Source organism: Mandrillus leucophaeus, unplaced genomic scaffold (assembly GCF_000951045.1).
Source record: "Mandrillus leucophaeus isolate KB7577 unplaced genomic scaffold, Mleu.le_1.0 Scaffold40, whole genome shotgun sequence".
Classification (NCBI taxonomy): Eukaryota; Metazoa; Chordata; class Mammalia; order Primates; family Cercopithecidae; genus Mandrillus; species Mandrillus leucophaeus.
Genome location: NW_012104254.1, coordinates 4553208 through 4575961, shown reverse-complemented (window position 1 = coordinate 4575961; position 22754 = coordinate 4553208). Strand labels below are relative to the sequence as shown.

General features: G+C 37.4%; 1 protein-coding gene across 2 annotated transcripts in view; it reads right to left on the bottom strand.

Moving 5' to 3' along the window:
- The window catches only part of GPR155 (G protein-coupled receptor 155), a 48361-nt gene extending 27802 nt beyond the window's left edge, over positions 1 to 20559 (bottom strand). The window contains exons 1-7 of one of the 2 annotated variants that reach the window (XM_011991883.1): positions 20408 to 20559; positions 18906 to 19402; positions 10695 to 11094; positions 8110 to 8275; positions 6639 to 6794; positions 4305 to 4388; positions 3548 to 3665 (exon numbers count right to left, since the gene is read on the bottom strand). In XM_011991883.1, coding sequence (XP_011847273.1) covers positions 3548 to 3665; positions 4305 to 4388; positions 6639 to 6794; positions 8110 to 8275; positions 10695 to 11094; positions 18906 to 19371 — 1390 coding nt within the window. In that variant the 5' untranslated portion in view covers positions 19372 to 19402; positions 20408 to 20559. Of the gene's footprint in view, positions 1 to 3547; positions 3666 to 4304; positions 4389 to 6638; positions 6795 to 8109; positions 8276 to 10694; positions 11095 to 18905; positions 19403 to 20256; positions 20303 to 20407 lie in introns of those variants that run through there. The other variant, XM_011991885.1, reaches the window with a different exon arrangement.
- Between the last annotated feature and the right edge of the window lie 2195 nt (positions 20560 to 22754).

Here is a 22754-nt window from a genome sequence, read left to right as displayed (position 1 = left end):
TCGATCTCCTGACCTCGTGATCCACCCGTCTCGGCCTCCCAAAGTGCTGGGATTACAGGCTTGAGCCACCGCGCCCGGCCTTTTTTTTTTTCTTTAGACAGAGTCTTACTCTGTTGCCCAGGTTGGAGTTCAGTGGCATGATCTTGGTTCACAGCAACCTCTGCCTCCTGGGTTCAAGCAATTTTCATGCCTTAGCCAAACGAGTAGTTAGGATTACAGATGTGCACCACCACGTCAGGCTAATTTTGTATTTTTAGTAGAGATGGGCTTCACCATGTTGCCCATGCTGGTGTTGAACTCCTGGCCTCAAGTGATCCACCTGCCTTGGCCTCCCAAAGTTCTGGAATTATAGGTATGAACCACTGGGTCCAGCTGAAAAACATTTTCTAACTGAATACAGAACAATTCTAAAAATAAAAGCACCCCCCTCTTCTGGTGCTAAGAAGTATGGGCAACTCTTACCCATGTTATGTTTTTAGAAAACGTCCTAAGTGTAATGATAGGGCTTAACACAAACACACTCTGAATTTAATACAAACACAAGTGTTTTGAAGTTCTTGAACTTTCCTTACAACTTATATGTAATTATGTATACAAGTAACATTTTATCTAATAAATTCTACATAGTTATAGGATCTTAGAACTTTAAAGTTGAAAGGGACCTCTATTTTAAATTAGCACCTTCATTTTATAGATGTGGAAATGAGGGTTTGCCCAAGTCATACAGCCAGCAGAGGGCAGAGTGGGACTAGAAACCTAGCCTTTTGACACAAGCTAAATTATTTGTTTCTTGAATCGGTTTCTCAAACTCAGATTTGTGGACCCCTAGGGTGCCTAAGACATATTCTTCAGGATCTGGGAATTTCTGTGAGAAATTTTAAGTCTTTCTTTTTTTTTTTCAATGGTAGTCAGCTGTGTATCCACCTTGTAACCAATGCGCACTCTCATGATTTCAGAATTTACATTGGGTTTATTTTAATTTTATTTTAGAGATGGGGGTCTCACTCTGTTGCCCAGGTTGGGGTGCAGTGGCACAATCATAGCTCAAAATTCTGGGCTCAAGGGATCCTCCTGCCTCAGCCTCCTGAGTAGCTGGGACTACAGGCATGTACCAGCATGCCCAGCTAATTTTCACATTTTTTATAGAGAGAGGGTCTTACTATGTTGCCCAGGCTAGTCTCGAACTCCTGACCTCAAGCAATCCTCCTGCCTGGATCTCCCAAAGTGTTGGGATTACAGGCATGAGCCACTGTGACTGGCCAGAGCTTACAATGGATTTTATATTAAGTTTGAGTCAAGTGAAGGCCAAATGATATTACAACACACAGTCCAAATGAAGTGGTAGTTTGAAGAAAGAATATCAGTGAGATAACAAGGTTAAAACCCCACATATGGAAGTAAAGGCAAGGCAAAAAAGCCATAGCAGTGAGTTCCATTTTATGTTTCAAGCTATGATTTACATTAGCAAAACAAGATCCTTTGTCGTGTTAATTAATGTTGCTAATTAGAATTACTGGGTTTGTAGTTTTGCTTGAATAGAATCTGTGAATTTGCTTTGGTTTTAGAATTGCATATTAGCTGTATATAAAGAATACATACCTAAATTTAAGATTGTACAGATAAAATAACACTGTGCTAGATTTAATATAAATTGACATCGAGGTCCTTGAGAATTGGTTTTCTTTACCACTGTTCCTCCCTCAATCCATTTGTACACTGTATAGTTGCAGTGCCAGGGAAACAAGTAACCAATCACAAAAGAGTACCATCTGTGTTACAGTAGCAAAAGCAGTCTTTAAAATTCTAATGTGCATTACTCCTGCCTTGTGAAAAGAACTATATACAAACAGGCGGAATCCAGCTAGCCCTGGATCTCTCACTGAAGAAGCTGTGACAGCTCCTGCCTAAATCAGTCTAATTTTTTGGGCCTATTTCTCAGTTTGCAAAATGAAGGATTTAAATTAGACCAGTGTTTCCTAAGGTGTAGAGATTATAGGTGTCACAAAGGTGAAAATGTTTTGACTGGTTAAGCGTTTATTTTAAAGTGTATTTGAAAAAAATAAATAACAAATGAAACCTGGGATTTTATTGATATAAGGCTCAACTGATTAAAGTTTTTTAAAAAAGTAAATCAATTTTAAGGAAAAAAGAACAAGTAGTATGCAGATACGGCAAAAATTGTGAGGATGGTATGAAAATGAGTAAAACTAAAAATGATTGAATGGGATGACTTAAAATAACATTTTCAGATATAAAATTCTGTCATAGCATAATAATCTGATGGCTAAAGGGCACCTTTATTGGGTTTTGGGAATTCAGAACAACTTCTTTGAATAGACTTTGGCATGCATGCTTGAAGAGGGTTTCAGAGATACTTAGGACATTTTAATTGATTGATCTAGTTGCTGCTCTCTTATTCTGATTATAAAGTTAACCTGAATAAACCTAGTTATTAGAGATCAAGTTGGTCCGTCGATATTTTGAAATATAAACTCTTAGGCTCTTTTAATTTGACATTGCATAAAAACCCATGCTATGCAAGATGTACTTGCCTTTAAGAAGCACAAACCATCTTCTGTTTGTGCTGAATTTTTCATTTCGTGATTCCTCACCACATTGTTGCTTCACTTCAAAAGGCTGTTGACTGAGATGGGACCTGCTTTTGATCCTGAAGGCATGAAATCAAAGGTCCATCCTTTGCAGTCACTTCCTGACACCTGCCTCCTACCATTCTACTATTTCCTTTTATGTGCCATTTTACAGGTTCAAATTTGTAGGATGAATATGAAAGAGTCACACAAAATTTTTCACAAACATACCAGAATGTATGCATCCATATAAATATTATACTTCAAAATAGCAATGTGGTACAACATTTTGAATATCCTTTTTGGAGCCAGATGAAATGAGAAACAGTCTTTCTCACTGGGTCCTTTTCTATTTCCATGCCCTTTTATTCCCCTAGTTTTCTTGTTCTTTTATTACCTCTAATCCTTCTATTTAATAACTACCATAGTTCCATTTGTTTAGTGCCTACCATGTACCAGACATAAATACTCACATCTCATTTTTGTCCTCAAAATAACTCTGTAAGGTGCTGTAACCTAGTTTTACAGATGAGGAAACTGAGGCTTCAAAAGTTAAGTAATTTGCGTGAGGCAGAGCCAGAATTTCCCTGTTCAGCAGGACTCGATAGTGAGCTCTGGAACACACCTCACGCATCTTGCCCATTCCCTCCTTTCTCCATCTGCCTCCAGTATCTTCCCTCTTGTCTCCAAAAGGGAGCAGCACTGACAGCAGCCTAGAGGCACAGGCCCTGGGGAAAAGGACCATGTGAGTGGACAAGGCCCTAAGCCCAGGCAGGACTAGACTACATTAGGAAACAGAACTCAGCTTTGCCGATGGCCTTTGTGGGTGGGCAGATCTGCCTCAGGGCATGCCTTGATCCTGTACAACCAGACTTCAAATAGATCACTAGAAGCTCAGGTTATTAGGAATGGGGTGGGGTGGGGAACAGACCTCAATTTTCATTCATAATCCAACTCACCTGTCCACAGGTAGGTGCTATAGAGGGAGCTGTACAACAGAACAAACACCAAAATTTGTCCAACAAAATTTTTTTCTTTAACAAAATTCCATATCATCATTCCAGCACAGACAATAGACTAAGGAAAAAATTATTAAAAGACTTTGTAAATAGCTAAGAAAACCATATAATTCAATACCGCAACAGAAAATTCCAATTAAGCCAGCCATATTCATCTTTCATTCACAGGAAATATAATTATTCATTTAAAATTTTTCGTGAATAATTTTCAAGTATTACACACGACTTATACTAAAACTTCAAACTTTATGTTAAAAATCCAGTTTATACCAGAGCCTTTGACAATATACATATTCAATTGAAACAGATGAATACACTCTAAATATTAATCTTATACCTGTATTTAGTAATGGCTTATATTAAAATTGCTAAAGTTCTTTCTATTATAATTTGAGACATGCAAATATTAATTAGAAAAATAAGATTGTGAAAGTTCAATTATTAATGATTAAATTGTTTCTATTAAAAAATGCAGTTATCATCAAATGCCATTATTAGCCTCAACTTTAGATAGTTTAAGACATTTTGCAATATTAAATATGTTAGGCATCTACTAATTGTAATCAAACTGTAATTGACTGCATTTGGTAATACTTCTGACTTCATAACTGGAAAAACCTAGCAAAGTTATTTTCCCCTCTACAGTAGAATAATCCATTAGAAAAGCATAGTTCTAAATACTAGTAGTTTTACTAACCTGAGCAATGAGTAAATTAGTTGTAAGCATATGAGGAAGCTGTTTATACTTCTTACTCAAAAGAAGAATAGCCAGAGACCAGACCTTGAAGACAAAAGGTTCAAAAGTTGTTCATGTTTCTTAATCTTTACAATTACTTATTAAATAACACAATGATTAGCCTCTTTAAATAACCTTCTTTGTCCTGGTTCAGAAAGAATTTCCAATATTTTATTTAATCTGTCTAGTTCCAAAAAGGTAAATTATTATAACCAATGTAAAACAACAAGCGTGGAGAGATCCCATAATAAATTAACTCTCCCAAAAATTACAGGGTCTTTAAGAACTAATGCGGCCAGGCATTGTGGCTCATGCCTGTAATCTCAGAATTTTGGGAGGCCAAGGTGGGTGGATCACCTGAGATCAGGAGTTTGAGACCAGCCTGGCCAACATGGTGAAACCCCGTCTCTACTAAAAATACAAAAATTAACCGAGTGTGGTGGCGGGTGCCTGTAATCCCAGCTATTCGGGAGGCTAAGGCAGAAGAATTGCTTGAACCTGGGAGGCCGAGGTTGCAGTGAGCCAAGATCGTGGTGTAGCCTGGGTGACAGAGCAAGACTCCATTTCAAAAAACAAAACAAAACAAAAAACTAATGCCTTGGCCAGATGCAGTGGTTCACACCTGTAATCCCAGCACTTTGGGAGGCTCAGACAGGGAGATCACTTGAGGTCAGGAGTTCGAGACCAGCCTGACCAACATGGCGAAACCTCACCTCTGCTGGGTATGGTAGTGCATGCCTGTAATCCCAGCTGCTTGGGAGACTAAGGGAGGAGAACTGCTTGGACCCAGGAGGCAGAAGTTGCAGTGAGCCAAGCCGAGATCATGTCACTGCATTCCAGCCTGGGCAACAGAGGGAGACTCTGTCTCAACAAGAAAGAACTAATCCCTTGACCAGGGCCATGTTCTAACTATGCCTACCTTTCGTGTCTGGGGTGGGACACAGGGTCACAGACAACTATTCAAGCTTTAGTGGGAGATAGTTACAATAATGCACTATTCTAAGTTTTCTTCCTTTCTCATCTCCACCATATTGTCTCATGGGATATCTCAATGGCAAGCTGTTTTACTTCAAACAACACATACCACCCACCTTTAAGATTAACCATCTTACATTCCTCATTTTTTATTCTTTTTGTGTGTGTGAGACAGAGTCTCACTGAAGTGCAGTGGTGTGATCTTGGCTCACTAAAACCTCCGCCTCCCAGACTCAAGTGACTCTTGTGCCTCAGCCACCCAGGTAGCTGGGATTACAGATGCACACCAACACGCCTAACTAATTTTATATTTTTACTAGAGATGGGGATTCTCCATGTTGGCCAGGCTGGTCTTGAACTCCTGGCCTCAAGTGATCTGCCTGCCTCTGCCTCCCACAGTGCTGGGATTACAGGCATGAGCCACAGTGCCAGATCACATTCCTTATATTTTAAAGGATTGGGCTTCCATTCTACCTACATAGTGGTCAGGTAAGTATCCTGACTGATTTCCTTCTTTCCTTATTGCCAACTGAAATGTATATGGTCTCTTTCCCCAAACTGCCCTGTTATGAATGGGTGTAGCAGATTTTAAGAATATGTGACAGAGGTGGAATTTCTTTAAAATTAATCACACATTTATTTGCTACCAATATACATATTCATCCCCCACCTCCTTTCCTTTAACTGTACATATTGTCTTTTTTTTTCAGCCAGAATATCTGTAGTTTTACTAACATGAATTCAATAGGCCATTTGATCTGTAAGATACTCTAGCTGTTATATACTTAATTATTTAATTTTAGTTAGACATATTCAGTTTGAGAAGTAACCAAAAGTTTCATTAACATTAAATAGGCGGTTGGACTTGAACTCAAAGATACCTTCTGACCCCATGATTCCAGAACAGCTAGGAATTCTATAGTGATTCATCATTTGCAGAATGCTTTTTACATATATTATTTCATTTAGTCCCTTAAAAATCCCGTGGAAATATGTGAAATTATTGTCATTATTTTATGCTGGAAAACAGAAGTTTAGAGAGGGTAAGGTAACTCCACAGGGACATACAGCTAGTTTGTGAGAGGGCCAGGAATAAAATCCAGGTCTGACTAAATCTCACGTCTTGTCTGCTGTAGAACTCTAACTCCCAAAAGGAAAGACAAAATTCAGTTAATCAGAAAGATGATATTATATTTTATGGGCAGGCTTTAGCTTTCTTTATTTCATAAGAAACTAGATTTTTAAATCCCTTTCTATCAACAATCTATTCTCAAAACTCACTCTGTGGTTTCCATTCATTTTGGCATGCAAGGTGCTTACCAAGGAGATCAGGCTGACAATACTTATATCAAAACTAACATTCTGGATGGCATACGCCAACGGCTTAGGGTCCATAGTGGGAAAGGTCAGTAACCAGGCAGAAACGTACATGATGGGAGCAGACACAAACGTGCTTATCACCATCCCTGAGGTTATCTGCAAAAATGAAATTAAATGGAGGAGTTACAATCTCAATTAAACAATATTTTAAACTTCAAATAACCACGGCACACTAAAACATTCTACAATAAAAATGAGACACAGTAAAGACATTATAAAATCCAGCATGTTATCCAACACCATACTTCCCCTTTCTGAGAATCCTTAATAGAAAATACAATTAAGTTACCTTGGTTCCTCTTCTAATCTATGCTTACTTTATATTCATGCATAATAAATACTAGAAATTCCACTGTTGATGGTTAGTTATCCTCTAGGTTCTAGGAAGTAAAACATAGCAATGATATAAATAAACCTATTTCACAAACTATACAGCAAAAAAAAGGAATTCAGAAAAAGAAAATTACCATGCAAATATGTATTTTACAGATTAAATAACAGAATTGACCTCCATTAAACAACTTAGTTCCTTCGTATTATATTTAAAAATCATTTACTCTGATGCTGTAGATACCAGGTACAATACATTTAGACACTTAATAATTTGGTGTCGATTTTATCTATCTGCTGCAGTTGATTATGTGGTATTTTGCATCTGGTGCTTGAAATTATCAATGAATAAAATAGGCATTTTTTTCTTCAAAATGTCAAAGTTACCCTTCTGTAAATAATTTTTAGGTTTCTGTATAAGTACAGAAATAAAATAGTTAAAACTAAAAAAAACTAATAAAAAAAGTCATGGCTGACTAAAGACCCCAGATTAAATGACTGTTGTTACATTATGTTACATGACGCCTATTTCCTTATAATGAGATAGCTTATAGACACCAAATTCTCATAAAAAATAGTGCTGCTTGCTCTATCACCCAGGCTGGAGTGCAGTACAATCTTAGCTCACTGCAACCTCTGCCTCCCAGGTTCAAACAAACCTTGTGCCTCAGCCACCCGAGTAGCTGGGATTACAGGCCTCTACCACCACACCCAGCTAATTTTTGTATTTTTAGTAGAGACAGGGTTTCACCGTGTTGGCCAGGCTGGTCTCGAACTCCTGGCCTCAAGTGATCTGCCCACCTCAGCCTCCCAAAGTGCGGGGCCTCATAAAAAACGACATTGCTTTCTATGTTTAGAAATTAAAAATGGGCTGGGCATGGTGGCTCATGCCTGTAATCCTAGCACTTTGGGAGGCCGAGGCAGAAGGCAGGAGTTTGAAATCAGCCTGGGGCAACATAGTGAGACTCCTGTCGTCTCTATTTTTTCGTTTTTAAAAAAGAATTTTAAAAAATTAAAAACGAATTTAAAAATTTGTTTCTACTAAACACACAATCAAACTTAGAAAGTACTACAAACATACAATTTCTACTTCCATGTTGAACTGTGTTGCAAAGATAGCCACTCCTGGTGCTACAGGAAAGACGCCATACAGAAATGCATAATTTGATAAACTTGTATGGTTCACCACATTGTCGCCTTTGTCCAAGAGTTCCACCATTTCTCTGCACAAAAGTGGCAGCACCAGACTGAAGAAAAAAGAAAAACATCATTTACTTGATATGAAAGCATGGTGGTCCCCAGCAGCAGGCTGCTCTGGTGAATTTGGCATCAGGTTCTCCTGCCCAGAAGGTATGTCTATTTGCATGCACACATTCTGTGCATGTCTACCTGGGCATATTTTGTTGAAAGAATCAAGAATTCAACTTGAAGTCATTTAAAGTGTAACAATATTCTGGAAATACCTCACACATCAGGGATTAGGAGGGAAAAAAAGATTTTTTTGATTCTACAAATAATTTTTTTTTTTTTTGCCAAAAGATCATAAAAGTTGCAATTCTAGCTACTTTCTTGCTTCCTCTATCGGTTTACTGAAATGTTCAAAGAAAGAAAGAAGGTTGACAATCTGCATAAAAACTTCTTTCAAGAGAATTACTAAACTCCTTTTCTTTCTTTCAAAGTATTCTAGAGAGAGAGAAACTCCTTTTTTGAAAAAAAAAAGCTGAACTTTATCATGATTAGGGGTTGAAATGGTTCAGTTAATAATAACATTGCTTAATAAGATTCTAAAATACTGCCGGGCGTGGTGGCACAAGCCTGTATTCCCAGCACTTTGGGAGGCCAAGGCAGGTGGATCACGAGGTCAGGAGTTCAAGACCAGCCTGGCCAGTATGGTGAAACCCTGTCTCTACTAAAGATACAAAAAATTAGCCGGGCATGGTGGTACGTGCCTGTAATCCCAGCTACTCGGGAAGCTGAGGCTGGAGAATCACTTGAACCTGGGAGGTGGAGGTTGCAGTGAGCTGAGATCACGCCATTGTACTCCAGCCTGGGTGGCAGAGCAAGACTCCAGCTCCAAAAAAAAAAAAAAAAAAAAGATTCTAAAATCCTGTAGAAAAATAGGTATCTTCAAGTAGCTCTTCATCTTTGTAAATACAAAAAAAAAAAAAAAAAAATTAGCAAAGTAACTAAAACAACTGAGATGGAGCAGAAAACTAGTGAAATGCAGACCTGTTGAAGAGCCAATTATTAAACAAATCCTTCAGGATTCCATAGAAACTGCAAATCCACAGTAGCTGAGCAAATGGGGCTCTCCTTTAAAATCAGCAAGACCAAGATTGGTAACATTTTCACGGCAGCACCTAGCAAGGCACTCTGGGATGGAGTAAAGAACTACTTTTATCTGTATTTTCTTAATTAAAAAACTTAAATATCTAATAAGTATCAAAGACCCCCCGAAAATCTTTAAAATTAGAATATTTAAATTTTACTGATAAGCAACAGTTGATAATACCATTATTGTTAAAACTATACTTATTACTTTGGCAATACTAATACTTTGTTTCTGAAGAGCATAACATCGCCATAAATAATTTTCAGTACTTATATTCATTATTATTATGAAAATAAAAATATTGGGTTATGTTGCACTGGTCTCATGAATATAACTGTCTATACATGAGGGGAATGCCATAGTTAAGTATACCTCAAGTACTTTGGGATAATCTTGCAGTAAAATTATGTCACCTGCACCATCAAGTACAACTCCATGGCTAATGGACCAAGTAAGCTGAAGAACTATTAACTAAGAAGTTGAGGCTGGGCACAGTGGCTCATGCCTGTAATCCCAGCACTTTGGGAGGCCGAGGTGGACAGATCACCTGAGGTCAGCAGTTTGAGACCAGCCTGGCCAACACGGTGAAATCCCATCTCTACTAAAAATACAAAAATCAGCCAGTTGTGGTGGCAGGCACCTGTAATCCCAGCTACTTGAGAGGCTGAGGGAAGAGAACTGCTTGAACCTGGGAGGCGGAGATTGCAGTGAGCCAAGATCACACCACTGCACTCCAGCCTGGGTGACAGAGCGGGACTCTGTTTCAAACAAAAACAACAAGAACAACAAGAACAACAACAACAAAGAAGTTGGTGAGCACTTTTCATTTGGCAAGCCAGGATCATATGGCTGATAATAATCATTCATATTGACTTAGCTATATTTAGAAAGTTTGGCCAACCTCAGAACTACAAAATGCTTTTCCCAAATTCATGAAAAATGTTTGATTAGAAATTATTGTTCTGGTTATTACTAAGATGCTTTTGTCTTTAGGATCTTTATGGATTGGGAAAAGTCAGAAATGCTGCAAAATTTATTTCAAAATACTGTCAAAATGGGACATGAGGAGATACTGAGTAAACTTTACATAAAAGCTAAAGGGAAACCCATCATCTTTACCCTCTGACAGTAAAATGGAAAGAATAAGCTACAAGGAATAAGGAAATGACTTTCCTGAATACACCAACATCACATTTTCCTTTATCTCACAACTATTCTACAGGGAGGGGTTATTAATGGTCAAAGGGGAAAATGGCTGCAGACATACTGCTGACGAATTGGCTAAATACGGCTTTCAAAAAGTACAATTCTAAAGTTAAATAAGTGATACTTACAGTTTAGCTGTGATGAGAAGAATTAGTACAACAAATGCTGACTTCTTCAGTTTCTTTATTTTTCCCACCATCGTGAGACCAAGGTAAAATAGGGCTGATCCAGAAAAAGAATTTCCAAGTCCATCAAGAAAATTTTCGACATATACAGGTACCTTTCGATCAAGAATAAAATTGAAGGCGATGCCAATGAAGACCATAAATACTATTGGGTTCTGTAATACACGCAGGAGTCCAAGTCCCACAATTTTTACTTTATTTTGAGAAGCATTTTGAGTGTCTTTCCACTTTTGGATTTCACAGAAGATAAACCCTATAGGGTTTAACATCATAAGAGATATTGGTGCCACCAAATAAATATACTGGAGATATTCTGGGTATGTAGTTTGATATAAAGCTTCAACTGCAAAACAAGAATATTGATTTCTAAATGATGACCACAGAAAGAGAGATGTGTTATGTATATAACATTTTCTCTACTTTATAGCAATGATAAATCTGAAATTTTCAAAATGACCCAAATAGCCTATTTTGGAAAAGTACATTTTAGTAATAAATCTGAAAAAAGAAAAATGTAATAAATATCATATAGCTTATAAAATGATAACCAAGTTTACACATTATTTTTAAACCTAATTTTTAACCATCTAAGGGTTAAAATAAGTCTCCAAAAATGGGCAGAATTGTAGAATTTTTAGAAGAAACAATTCAAAGTAAAAATCTAGGGACAAACTAAACATTTAAGTAGTAATAGCAAAAATGCGTTTATTGGTATCCATGGAGAGAGCAGTTTTACTGGAGTGGTAAGAGACAGAAGTCAGATCACAGAGGGTTAAGGAGAGAGTAGGAGTTATTTAAGGAACTAAAAAGGCGCACGGATGTGACGGAGGCCACGCTGTGTAAGAAAAGAAATGAAGACGGGAGATGTTTGGAGGCCTCTAGGAATTAGGGGCAGTTGGAAGTGCAGGAGTTCAGAGTAAAACAGGTAATGAGCTACTCAGTTAAATATTTTCCAGATGACAAGGTCCAGGATGTGGCTATGGGACTTAGTGGCTGAAATGGACTAAAGGAAAACATCACTGGAGATGAGGAGGTCAAGGAAATGACGGGGCAGAGAATTTCATGGTAGTTCACAAGATAATGACAAAACTTGGGATAAAGGTGAATGAGGGGGAATGCCCAGAATGAGGTCAGCAGGTTAACAGCAGACAGGATGAGTGGTCTAGCCAGAAAGCATGAACCTCAAAGTAGTTTTTAACAACAGAGCAAAGGGATAGTCCAGCAAGGGTCCACAGTAGCTCTGAGGATGCCAGTCCTACCTTCCATTGCTTATGTGGCAATGGGAAAATAAACAATCTCCATTTGAGAGGAATGAAAAGGAAAGAATACCTTCAAAGAAGACCAGTGGAGATACTTAAGGAGTAGAGATAGAAAGGTGGATCTTACAATGTTTGGGAGGGAAATACAGTAGAGTCACATCAATGCACATTTAATTAACACAAATTCAACCATACCCTCTTAGGAAAACAAAAGCTTCATTCCCCCCCCCCACCCCGCCCCCCGCATAACATGTTTCCAAGTGCAAACAAATTATTTCAACTGCTGTTCATTGAAAAACAATGCTGGCTAAAAAAATCTGGCTGTGTTACACTTATGAAAAATGGTACAATATAGACGAAGTATGTGTGCTGTATTTGGTGAGCATTTTCAACAGTTTGAGTATACAAGATGACTTTAGGACCTAACCACTGCATAAGATGCGTTTTTTTAATCTCATGAGGGAGGTGAGTGAGTGGGATCAGACCTCTAGCAGTTTCTTGGTAGACGTGAGGGTTGGTGACCTAATCTTGAGTTCATTAGAGCAACTTAGGGCCTTTTAGTAAACAAACTGGTCTCCAGCCATTTTTGGCAATGGGTCCTGAAATTATACAATCTAATGCAAACAAAGGCTGATTTATAATTGATTTGAAGTTGAGAAAGATAAAAAAGAACAGCCACAATCGCTCACAAGGAAAGAAGCAACCATGTGAAAACATGTAAAAGATTAGGTTTCTCAATTTACACTAAGATAAAGTGACATAGGCAGGAAAATACACTTGTTTACTTACTCAGGATATGTAAGTTCAGTTAATGTCATGCACATGTCCCATTAAAGTTATATAACTAGATTATATAACCTTTAGAAGGTCACGTTTTTCTTAAAAGCTAAAACTTATTTTTTAACAGATTCAATCCCGATTTTCTCAGCTAAGTAAATTCAAGATCTGTAATATCTCCAAAATGAAGCAGTGGCTAAAAAATATTTGATTACATAAAATTTTATAAGTTCTTTCCACTGATTTCCAAATTAGATATGCTGGTTATATAAGTTAGTGGTTTTCTTTCAGGTTTCATAGACTTCATCTTTTAAACAAAAAGCAGCACTTTTGATAACTATTTTTAGATAACTATATTTCTGATTCTCTTGAGATATTTTATCTCAAGAGAAAGATGTTCAGACCTGTCTACCACTCAGTTTTTATAATAGAGCATATATTTTGGAAAAGTCTTATGTTTTCATCTGAGTATCAGAATTTTTCCTAACCAGCCACAATAAGATGCATAACATGTTTTCGTTTGACAACACAGCTATACAGTTCTATGATCTACTCAAAGCCCCTTATATTTATGCCTTTTTCCAGAAATTTACTTTCCTGGCACACTAGCATTTAATCACCACCACATAATGAACTTTACATTGTTTTAAGAACTCAGTGCAAATTTAAGCAACAGTTTTTATATTTGGCCATTCACCACATACTTTCCTTCTTCTTTGGAAGGATTTTCTCCTCTTGATTGCTACTATAATCATTAGTTAAAAATCTCAAAATTAGATTACTTCATGTGTTTACCAGCCAACATTCTCTTGGATTTTCTCAACCACCTTCTTCATCCATTTTATTCACTGCTAATAGTACCATCTAAATCTAAACTTTCAAAAGGTAAGATTTTCTCACGGTTCTCACTGCCCACAGGAACAGCTACAAAACCTTTCTTTTGCCTGGTGTGGTGGTTCATGCCTGTAATCCCAGCACTTTGGGAGGCCGAGGCAGGCGGATCACGAGGTCAGGAGTTCAAGATGAGCCTGGCCAACATGGTGAAACCCCGTCTCTACTAAAAATACAAAAATTAGCTGGGTGTGGTGGCACATGCCCATTGTCCCAGCTACTTGGAAGGCCGGGGCAGGATAATTGCTTGAACCTGGGAGGCGGAGGTTGCAGTGAGCCAAGACTGCACCATGGCACTACAACCTGGGCAACAGAGTGAGACTCCATCTCAAAAAAAACCCAAAAAACAAAAAAACCTTTCTTTTAACATTCACAGTCCAGTCTCCACAACTGGCCCCTTACTTATCCATTCCATCCTTAACGCAAAGACTCCATCAGCCAGTTTAATAACAGTTATACCAGACAACCACCACATTCATAATTACTAGTTCTTTATGCTGTTCATACCATCACCCCCTAACTTCTCACTATCTCCTTTTTTAACCTAAATCTCACCTACTACTTAAGGCCTGTCTCTGGCACTACACTTTCCATCAAGTCTTCAACCTATGTCATTAATCTCCCCTTCTCTGATATTCTGCAGCACTTTGTTTCATAGTAGTGCCACCTCAATAAATTCTAAGTTCCCTGAAAGCATCATTTTAATAGCCTACAGTCCTTGGCATAATGCTTGAGAAAATCTGAAAATACTTGCTGAATTGTATGAACACATCAATGAATGCCAAAAGTTTCAGATGTAGTAAACATGTATTTTCTTATACACAGCTCTTTACATCGAATTGTTGTCAATGAATCCATTTTTAAACTTTATTTTTACTTTTAAAAACATTTGTTTTTAATTGATAAATATAAATTATATATATTTATAATGTACATAATGTTTTAAAATATGTATATGTTATAGAATGGCTAAATCAAGCTAATTAAAAATATGCATAATCTCATATATTTATCATTTTTTGTGATGAGAACACAAAATCTACTCTCAGCAATTTTCAAGAATCCGTTGTTATTAACCATCATCACCATGTTGTACAATAAATCTAACTGAAATTTTGTATCTTTTTTTACATTTTACATGTTATGAATATTTATAAAGCAGGTTACTATTGAGGTATTTTAAGTCAGCTGAACAAGCATATAAAGGCAGAAGTGTAGTCTAGAGGGAACACACAAAAAAATTGTGATTAAATAAATACAGGTTAAATTACTAGAATAGGGTTCAACATGGGAATTTCAGTCTACTTCTGCCATTCATTTGCATAATTAACATCACATCTTTATCTATAAATTAGCAGTGCTTTTTTTTTTGCTATCAATCTGAAGATGGTTTTTCAAACCGGAAAAAATATACACGAAAGCAGTACGGTATAGCATAGTAACTAAAATTAGGTTTACAATCATTATATCAACTTTTAAGTTCTAATTAATTAATGCTTATAAATAAGGCTCTTGGAGGGCGGGGAGAATCCCATTATGAGGAGTTATTATATAGCTTTGAAGAACTAAGAGACAAAATTAGCCACCCACTGTGCTTCCTATTTTGATTCCTGCAGGGTTTCAATCCTTAGCATATAACACAAAGACCCAGACAAGATCATTCTATTATGTAATGGCATATAGTTAAATGCTTCATTTCCTTTCTGTTTACAGCTCAAACACTAGACCATAATTATGATTAGTCAGGGCACTTATGCTATCAGCATTGTTTGAAGAATAAATTATAGGACTTAACTATGCCCTATTAGTATCTTTTAATGACAGAGGCAGGGTACCATTCTGATATGCTGAAATCAACATTTTGCCACGGGAGATTCTTAGTTTCTTCTCATACTTGGATTTTTAAAAGTACTTTAGAAAAGAATTGCTCTAAAACACAGTAAGCTTCTTTTGTTTTTATTTTTTTAGAGACAGGGTCTCACTGTCACCCAGGCTAGAGTATAGTAGCAATGATAGCTCACTGCAGCCTTGAACTCCTAAGCTCAACAGATCCTCCTGCCTCAGCCTCCCAAGTAGCTAGAACTACAGGCTTGTGCCACCACACCTGGCTAATTTTGCTGTTGTTGTTGTAGAGACAGGGTTTTCACTATGTTGTCCAGGATGGTCTCAAACTCCTGGACTTAAGGAATCCCTCCGTCTCAGCCTTCCAAAATGTTGGGATTACAGGGATGAGCCACCATGTCCAGCCTTCTTTTTTAGTTGCAATATGCACTATTCTGTTACTGGAGTAAAAATACATCATTTTAATGTAATGTCATAGAGTGTTATAGTTGTCATAGTATGTAGCGAAAGAAAACGTGACTATCCTTTTTCTTTATTCATTAATTTATATGTCTTCTCCTTGCCAGCATTTCTTGTGTTACCTGTAAATTGGACAGATGTCGAACAAATGCAGTCTTAAAAAGGACATTTCTTATAACCCATGATCGATGCTTATCTGTGAGCAAGAGAGTGGGAATACTTTGGAGAGACCAGGAAACAAAAGAAAGAAAGGTCTTCTGTTTGGACACAATATTCTTTCTGTGTTCACCAAGAACAAGGCCAGAAGGCAGACGGGCACAGCAGCAGTAATAAGTTACCTTATCAGGCAGCAGATACTCACCCCTAATAGTTCTATACCACACCTTCCAATGTCTAGATATATGGAAAAGCACTTCTCTAGTATATTGGTTTTTAGCAAAGTTATCTTCTACAACTTAATGTTACAAGAGCTTTCATTATTGTGATTAAAAAAAACAAAAACATAACAAAAATTATACCTGAAAATCAACAAACAACCATCAGGGAAATTTGGGCTGGCACATGGCTAGAAACATGATTATTACCAGATTCACTGATTTAATGTGGGACATAGGAAAAGCAGTGATAAAATGGCTGATTACATTTTTTATTTGGAAAATCTGCCTCAATATGACAATAGATTAACTATTCTAATAGGTCTTTTTCCACTGCTACTCATTTTACAGAATATTTTAGAGGAAAAAACCCTTTGATTTTTTTCTGAAACTAGTATATTACAAGGCTGGTTGGGTCTTCTGAAAATTGAACTGGCACATTATGTAACTGCATGGCATAAGAGAATGCCCAGGATTTGCAACCGGAAGACCTAGGTTTGGGTGTCAGTCACCTGCTAGTCGTATGACCTGGGATAAAATAATTACATCTCTGTAAGCCTGTTTCCTTATTTGAAAATGAGGATAATAATGTCTGCCTTACTCAAATGAGATAAGTATATAAGAAAGTACTCTGTAAACTATATAGTTACAAATGTTAGTTCTGTTTCATTATCGGCTTACTAATCTATGGGAGTATGAAACTACATACTTCTAGTTTATGTCTAAAGTAAGATATAGCAATATTTATCAGATATTTAACACCATGCTACTGAGTCAGTTCTAAGGTCCTTATACCACAAATACCTTGACAAGTGTACCTTATTAATTCTCCTGAGGAAATGGACAAACATGTTAACTCCTTGCTGTTTTCTTTCCAAAAGTCTTTATTTCCTTTTAAAATTCAATAACCTTAAAGGAACACCTATCTAGTTTCTGACTATGTGTAGCTCAATTATCTATGAGCCCAGTTTTTCCTGTCTCTTAAACCTCCAGCTTTACTCACAGTTATTTAACTTCTTAGGTGTTTCTCTCTTTCTGGTAACAAGATAGAGGAAAGTCAAAAGTAGAGACAGAGGTGAAAAGTATAGTTAAATAGAATCTTTTTGGCACCAGTAGTGAAATAAGTTGGAGTTTGAGGGGAGAGGATAAAACTGCTAGATAAGAAACTTGAAAGTTAATTGTAGATTTCAATTGTATCCCTCAATAGGCTCAAGTCTCTGCTCAGAAGACATATCATCAGAGAGGCCTTCATCGACCACCCTACCTCAAATAGCACCTCCACATTCCTATCCCTCTACATGACTTGATTTTTATGGCCCTTGTCACCACCTGACATGATTTTAATTTTATTATTCTCCCATTACAATGTAAATTTAATATGTGCAATAACTTTGTTCACAGTTATAATCCCAATGGTTAGCACAGCCACTGGTACGAAACAGTTCCTTATTAGTGAAAGAATGAATGAATAAATGAATGAATATATCGATAATATTCAGGTCCTCATACTTGATAGATGATCAAAGTATATATAACTTTAATTTAAAATATAAAAAAGTAGCTACTAGGTATACATTTTCTTGGTGACAGAGTGTTCTGAAATATAGAATGTTTCCTTTCAAGATACGTCAATATCCCAAACTGGTATGTTTACTGTTTCATTAGGAAAACATATATGCATAGAAACATAAAATTAGGCTGCTGAAAGAGTTAGAAATATAAAAAACGAAAAGTTAGAAAGGTAAAAAAGCTCTCACCATTTTTGTTCTTAAATAAGAAATTAACTGCAACTAAAATACATTAAAATTTTGAATAACAAGCTCAAAAACAATTTTTTTAAAAATTTGAGACAGGGTCTCACTCTGTTGCCCAGGCTGGAGTGCAGTAGTATAATATTGACTCACTGCAACCTCTGCCTCCTGGGCTCAAGCAATCCTCCTGCCTCAGCCTCTTGGGTAGCTGGGACTACAGCCCTGTGCCACCGCAGCTGACTAATTTTTTGTTGTTGTTGTTATTTTTTATAGAGATGAGGTTTCGCCCTGTTGCCCAGGCTGGTCTCGAACTCCTAGGCTCAAGTGATCTGCCTGCCTCGGCCTCCCAAAGTGCTGGGATTATAGGTGTGAGCCACCGCATCTGGCCCCAGAACAATTTCTGATATTAAATAATACGTATTCTAGACGGTAAGAAAAATCAATTCCTTTCACAAACAATAATAACTATTTTTATACAGACATAAATCTACTTTTTAAACATAATTTAAATCAGAATCGAATCCTTTCTAAAAATTAAGCTTCTTTCATATGTGCTTACTGGGAAGAAAAAAATACAATTAGGTCTGTTCACAAAGGTTATTAGAATATGACCATTTATTTTAGGTAGATGTTTAAAGGATCCTCAAACTCTGAAGTTTAGGAAAATCTATGATTCATTCTAAGACATATTTGAGAAAAAAATGAAAAACTTCTTAGATATAAGAGTAAGAATCTGTCACTAACAAATGCCTAAATTAAAACTGAATTTTTTAAACACATGAAAAATAAAAAATAACTTACCTATAGGGTATCCCAATGCAAAGTCATTACTTTGTGTAGCAAAAATAGGGAATAGTCCAGCTTTGCTAAATCGACTATCAGGACTGGCAACCAATAAGGTTAATACACATACAATGAAAAATACAGAAGCTTTGGCAATTAAGATACTATATAGAAAGGACCAATCCACATTGGAAAAATTAAGTACAACCATGTTTTTGAATAATAAAGCTGGAAGTGCAAATCTGGAGACAAAATTTCCCAGGCCTTTGGCCTGTGTTGATGTTATGACATTGGCCCTTCCTGCTATGTAGCCACAAAGGACAATGCCAAAGCATTCCAATAAGGCTGGAAAAAGCCTTGTAATTGACATCGAAGGTGGGTCATTAGTGGAATTAAATCCATGCGTTAAAGCTGTAGGCAAAGTCTTGGTCATATTGACTGCAATGGTTAAGTTCTCTGCAGGTAAATTAGAAAAAGAATTCATTTTCTTTCACCCTCCAACTCCAACCAGCTCTCTGGAAAGAAAGGAAGAAAGATTCAGTATGGCCATCAACAAGAATTCTAGTTGAAATAATACACTGGCAAACCTAGATTTATTTACTTATTAAATGGCCAAATAAATATACATACTTTCTTCAACTACCATCAGGGAAAATACAATGGAAAAAAAGGGGTGGGTTGCTAACAATAATCGCTTCACTCTCAAAGGCAGGTCAGCTCAAAATATGTATGTTGCTGTTCTATATTCAGTATTAGACATAAGTAAAATAAGATCTGCAAATATTAGAGCCATAGTGATGCCCTGTGCTTCTCTCCAGTGATTCTCTCCATCAGTTGAGCTCTGCCTGGTGGATAAGGGCCTCGGGACCACAGAGTCTCCACTGGATGTTCCCATGCATCCAAATTCTCTGGAAATTTCAGAAGTTCTTAAGGTTGCATTGAGGAGTCACCCAGGGACCAGAGTCCTTTCCGGCCCATGGTCATACTTGAGTATAGGATGGGAAGAAGAGTATAGTAGAGCACCACTAATCAACTTTAAACCAATAACTTTTTTTTTAAAGATAGGATCTTGCTCTCTCTCCCAGGCTGGAGTGCAGTGGTGCAATCTCAGCTCAGTGCAACCTCTGTCTCCTGGGTTCAAGTGATTCGTGTGCCACCATGCCCAGCTAATTTTTGTATTTTTGTAGAGACAGGGTTTCACCATGTTGCCTAGGCTGGTTTTGAACTCCTGACCTCAGATGATCTGCCTGCCTTGGCCTCCCACAGTGCTGGGATTACAAGCATGAGCCACTGCACCCAACCTGAACGAATTAACTTTTCTGTGTCTCACCTTCTTCACCTGTAAAATGGCAATAACAGTAATACCTACCACATGGAAACTTGAGATTATTCAACTGAAGTCTTTAAAATCACATCTAAATCACATCTGGAACAGAGTAATTACTTAATGAAAGTTAAATATAACTTTTGGTAGAATATGACAGAGAGAAAAAAAAAATGATGACATCCCACCAATATACCTTTAGTTCCTTCTATACCAGCCACACACACTGGGCCCAGGGACTTTGTGCCACAGGGACTTTGCACATTCAGTTCACTCAAGTGTCATGGAAGCAGGGACTATGCATGTTTTTGCCCACTGTTGTGTCTTTAACATCTAGGACAGTACCTGGCACACATGAGACAGAAAAAAAATATTTTTTTTAATGAATAACTATAATAACTTACATTTAAATAAACCTTTTACCCTTTCATGGATCAATGTTCTCTTTCAGGCACTATTTAGTTTATGGACAGAATTTTTTTGTTTTCTGAATGATAAAGTATTATAAGTTTTTCACTACAGCAACAGAACCAAGAACACAAAATGTGTCTAAAGGTGTTCATGAAACGTTGAAAAATACAAAATGTTTTGTAAAATGTTCTAAAGAGGTTTTCAGAAAATGCTAAAGCATGGAACAGATTCAAAAAACGAATAGTACAATAATTATCAGACTCCCTCTTGCTGCCAGGAACACAATGAACATGAGGTCTGGATAACTCTAAAGCTAATCGGCTTTTATTAGTATCTTGAAATTAAAATGATGACAATTGCCAATTTCTTTTTCTTTTTTTTTCAGATGGAGTTTTGCTCTTGTTGCCCAGGCTGGAGTGCAGTGGCGTGATCGTGGCTCACCTCCACCTCCGCCTCCCGGATTCAAGCGATTCTCCTGCCTTAACCTTCCCGAGTAGCTGGGATTACAGGCATGCACCACCATGCACGGCTAATTTTGAATTTTTAGTAGAGACGGGGTTTCTCCATGTTGGTCAGGTTGGTCTCAAACTCCCAACCTCAGGTGATCCACCCACCTCAGCCTCCCAAAGTGCTGCGATTACGGGTGTGAGCCACCACACCCAGCCAACAATAGCCAATTTCTAAGTGATTACTCTGGGTTTACCATCTAAAGTAGACTTATATAAGGTAAAAAGTAAAAAGTTCATGCTTCTGGAAATTTACAATGCTCAGGTTAAGTCCTCAAACATCAACATCATGTTAAAAAGACTTAGATGACAGCCCAGAGATCACCAACAACTGACACCAGGCAGGGGTATAAGGGAATTTTCTCTGTGCTACCCTTGTATAAACCGAACCATTTAAAAACCTTATATTTAATCTGGATTAGGACAAGTATTTTTCTACTAGAATTAGATAGGAGTGGTCAATATAGTATGTGAAACCTACAATACTCACATACTTGAAGTTTACCAAATAAGCATCAAATTATATCTTGGGAAAGATACCAGTTGGTACAAATGCCCATACTTGAAGTAAGGAGCTGGTAAACAAACACAGGTGTTAAACATTTGGAGCCCTTAAGAAAGTGTGTACTTGGAAAGGCAGTGCTAAAGAAGAAAGTGATAAATTAGTCCAGTTTTCTATTCACTTTCAAAAGTGCCTAGAGTATTAACAACTCATTCTGCTTACAATCCCTTACTTGTACCACACGAGCATGTCAAGGCATTCCAGTAATTTCTTTAACCAACAGTTTTAACTAAACTAGTTGAAGTTCAGTGGAGAGTCAAACAGATTCTGGGCTTTACAGCTTATTAACTCATAAGTTACTTAGCCTTTCCGAACTTTTGTTTCCTCAACTGTAAAATGAGAGTAAAAACCCCCCTATAGGGACCAGGCATAGCAGCTCACACCTGTAATCCCAGCATTTTGGGAGGCCCAGGCAGGTGGATTATGTGAGCCCAGGAGTTTGAGACCAGCCTGGCCAACATGGTGAAACCTTAGTCTCTACAAAAAATGAGCTGAGCATAGTCATGCATGCCTGTTGTCCCAGCTACCTGGGAGGCTGAGGTGGGAGGATCACCTGAGCCTAGGAGGTCTCTGCAGTGAGCCATGATCACACCACTGCACTCCAGCCTGAGTAAGACCCTGTCTCAAACAAAGATCTCCTTAGAGAGATATTGTGTGGATAGAATATTTTATATACAGCTTATCACAGAGTAGGCCTTCAAGAAATGGCAGCAATTGCTATTAGGAACTGTTGTCTTACTACTAACAATGATAAAAAAGTAAACATGTTAGTTCTTCAAACATACCTGCTAAAATATCCACCAACTAAAAAAAGAGGGATGGGATTTATCAGTTTTTGTTTTATACCAAACAATTAAGACAAGTTGAATTTAATTTGGTTTGATCGTAAGTGGTTAACAGTGAAGGCAAAGCTCTTCATTTTTCTCAGGGTGATGGTCAAATAGTTGTAGCAATGTCCAGGATTAACTTTCAATTCGTTGAAAAATTAAAAAAAAAAAAGTGGGGGGGGTCGGGCGTGGAGACTCACGCCTGTAATCCCAGCACTTTGGGAGGCCGAGGCGGGC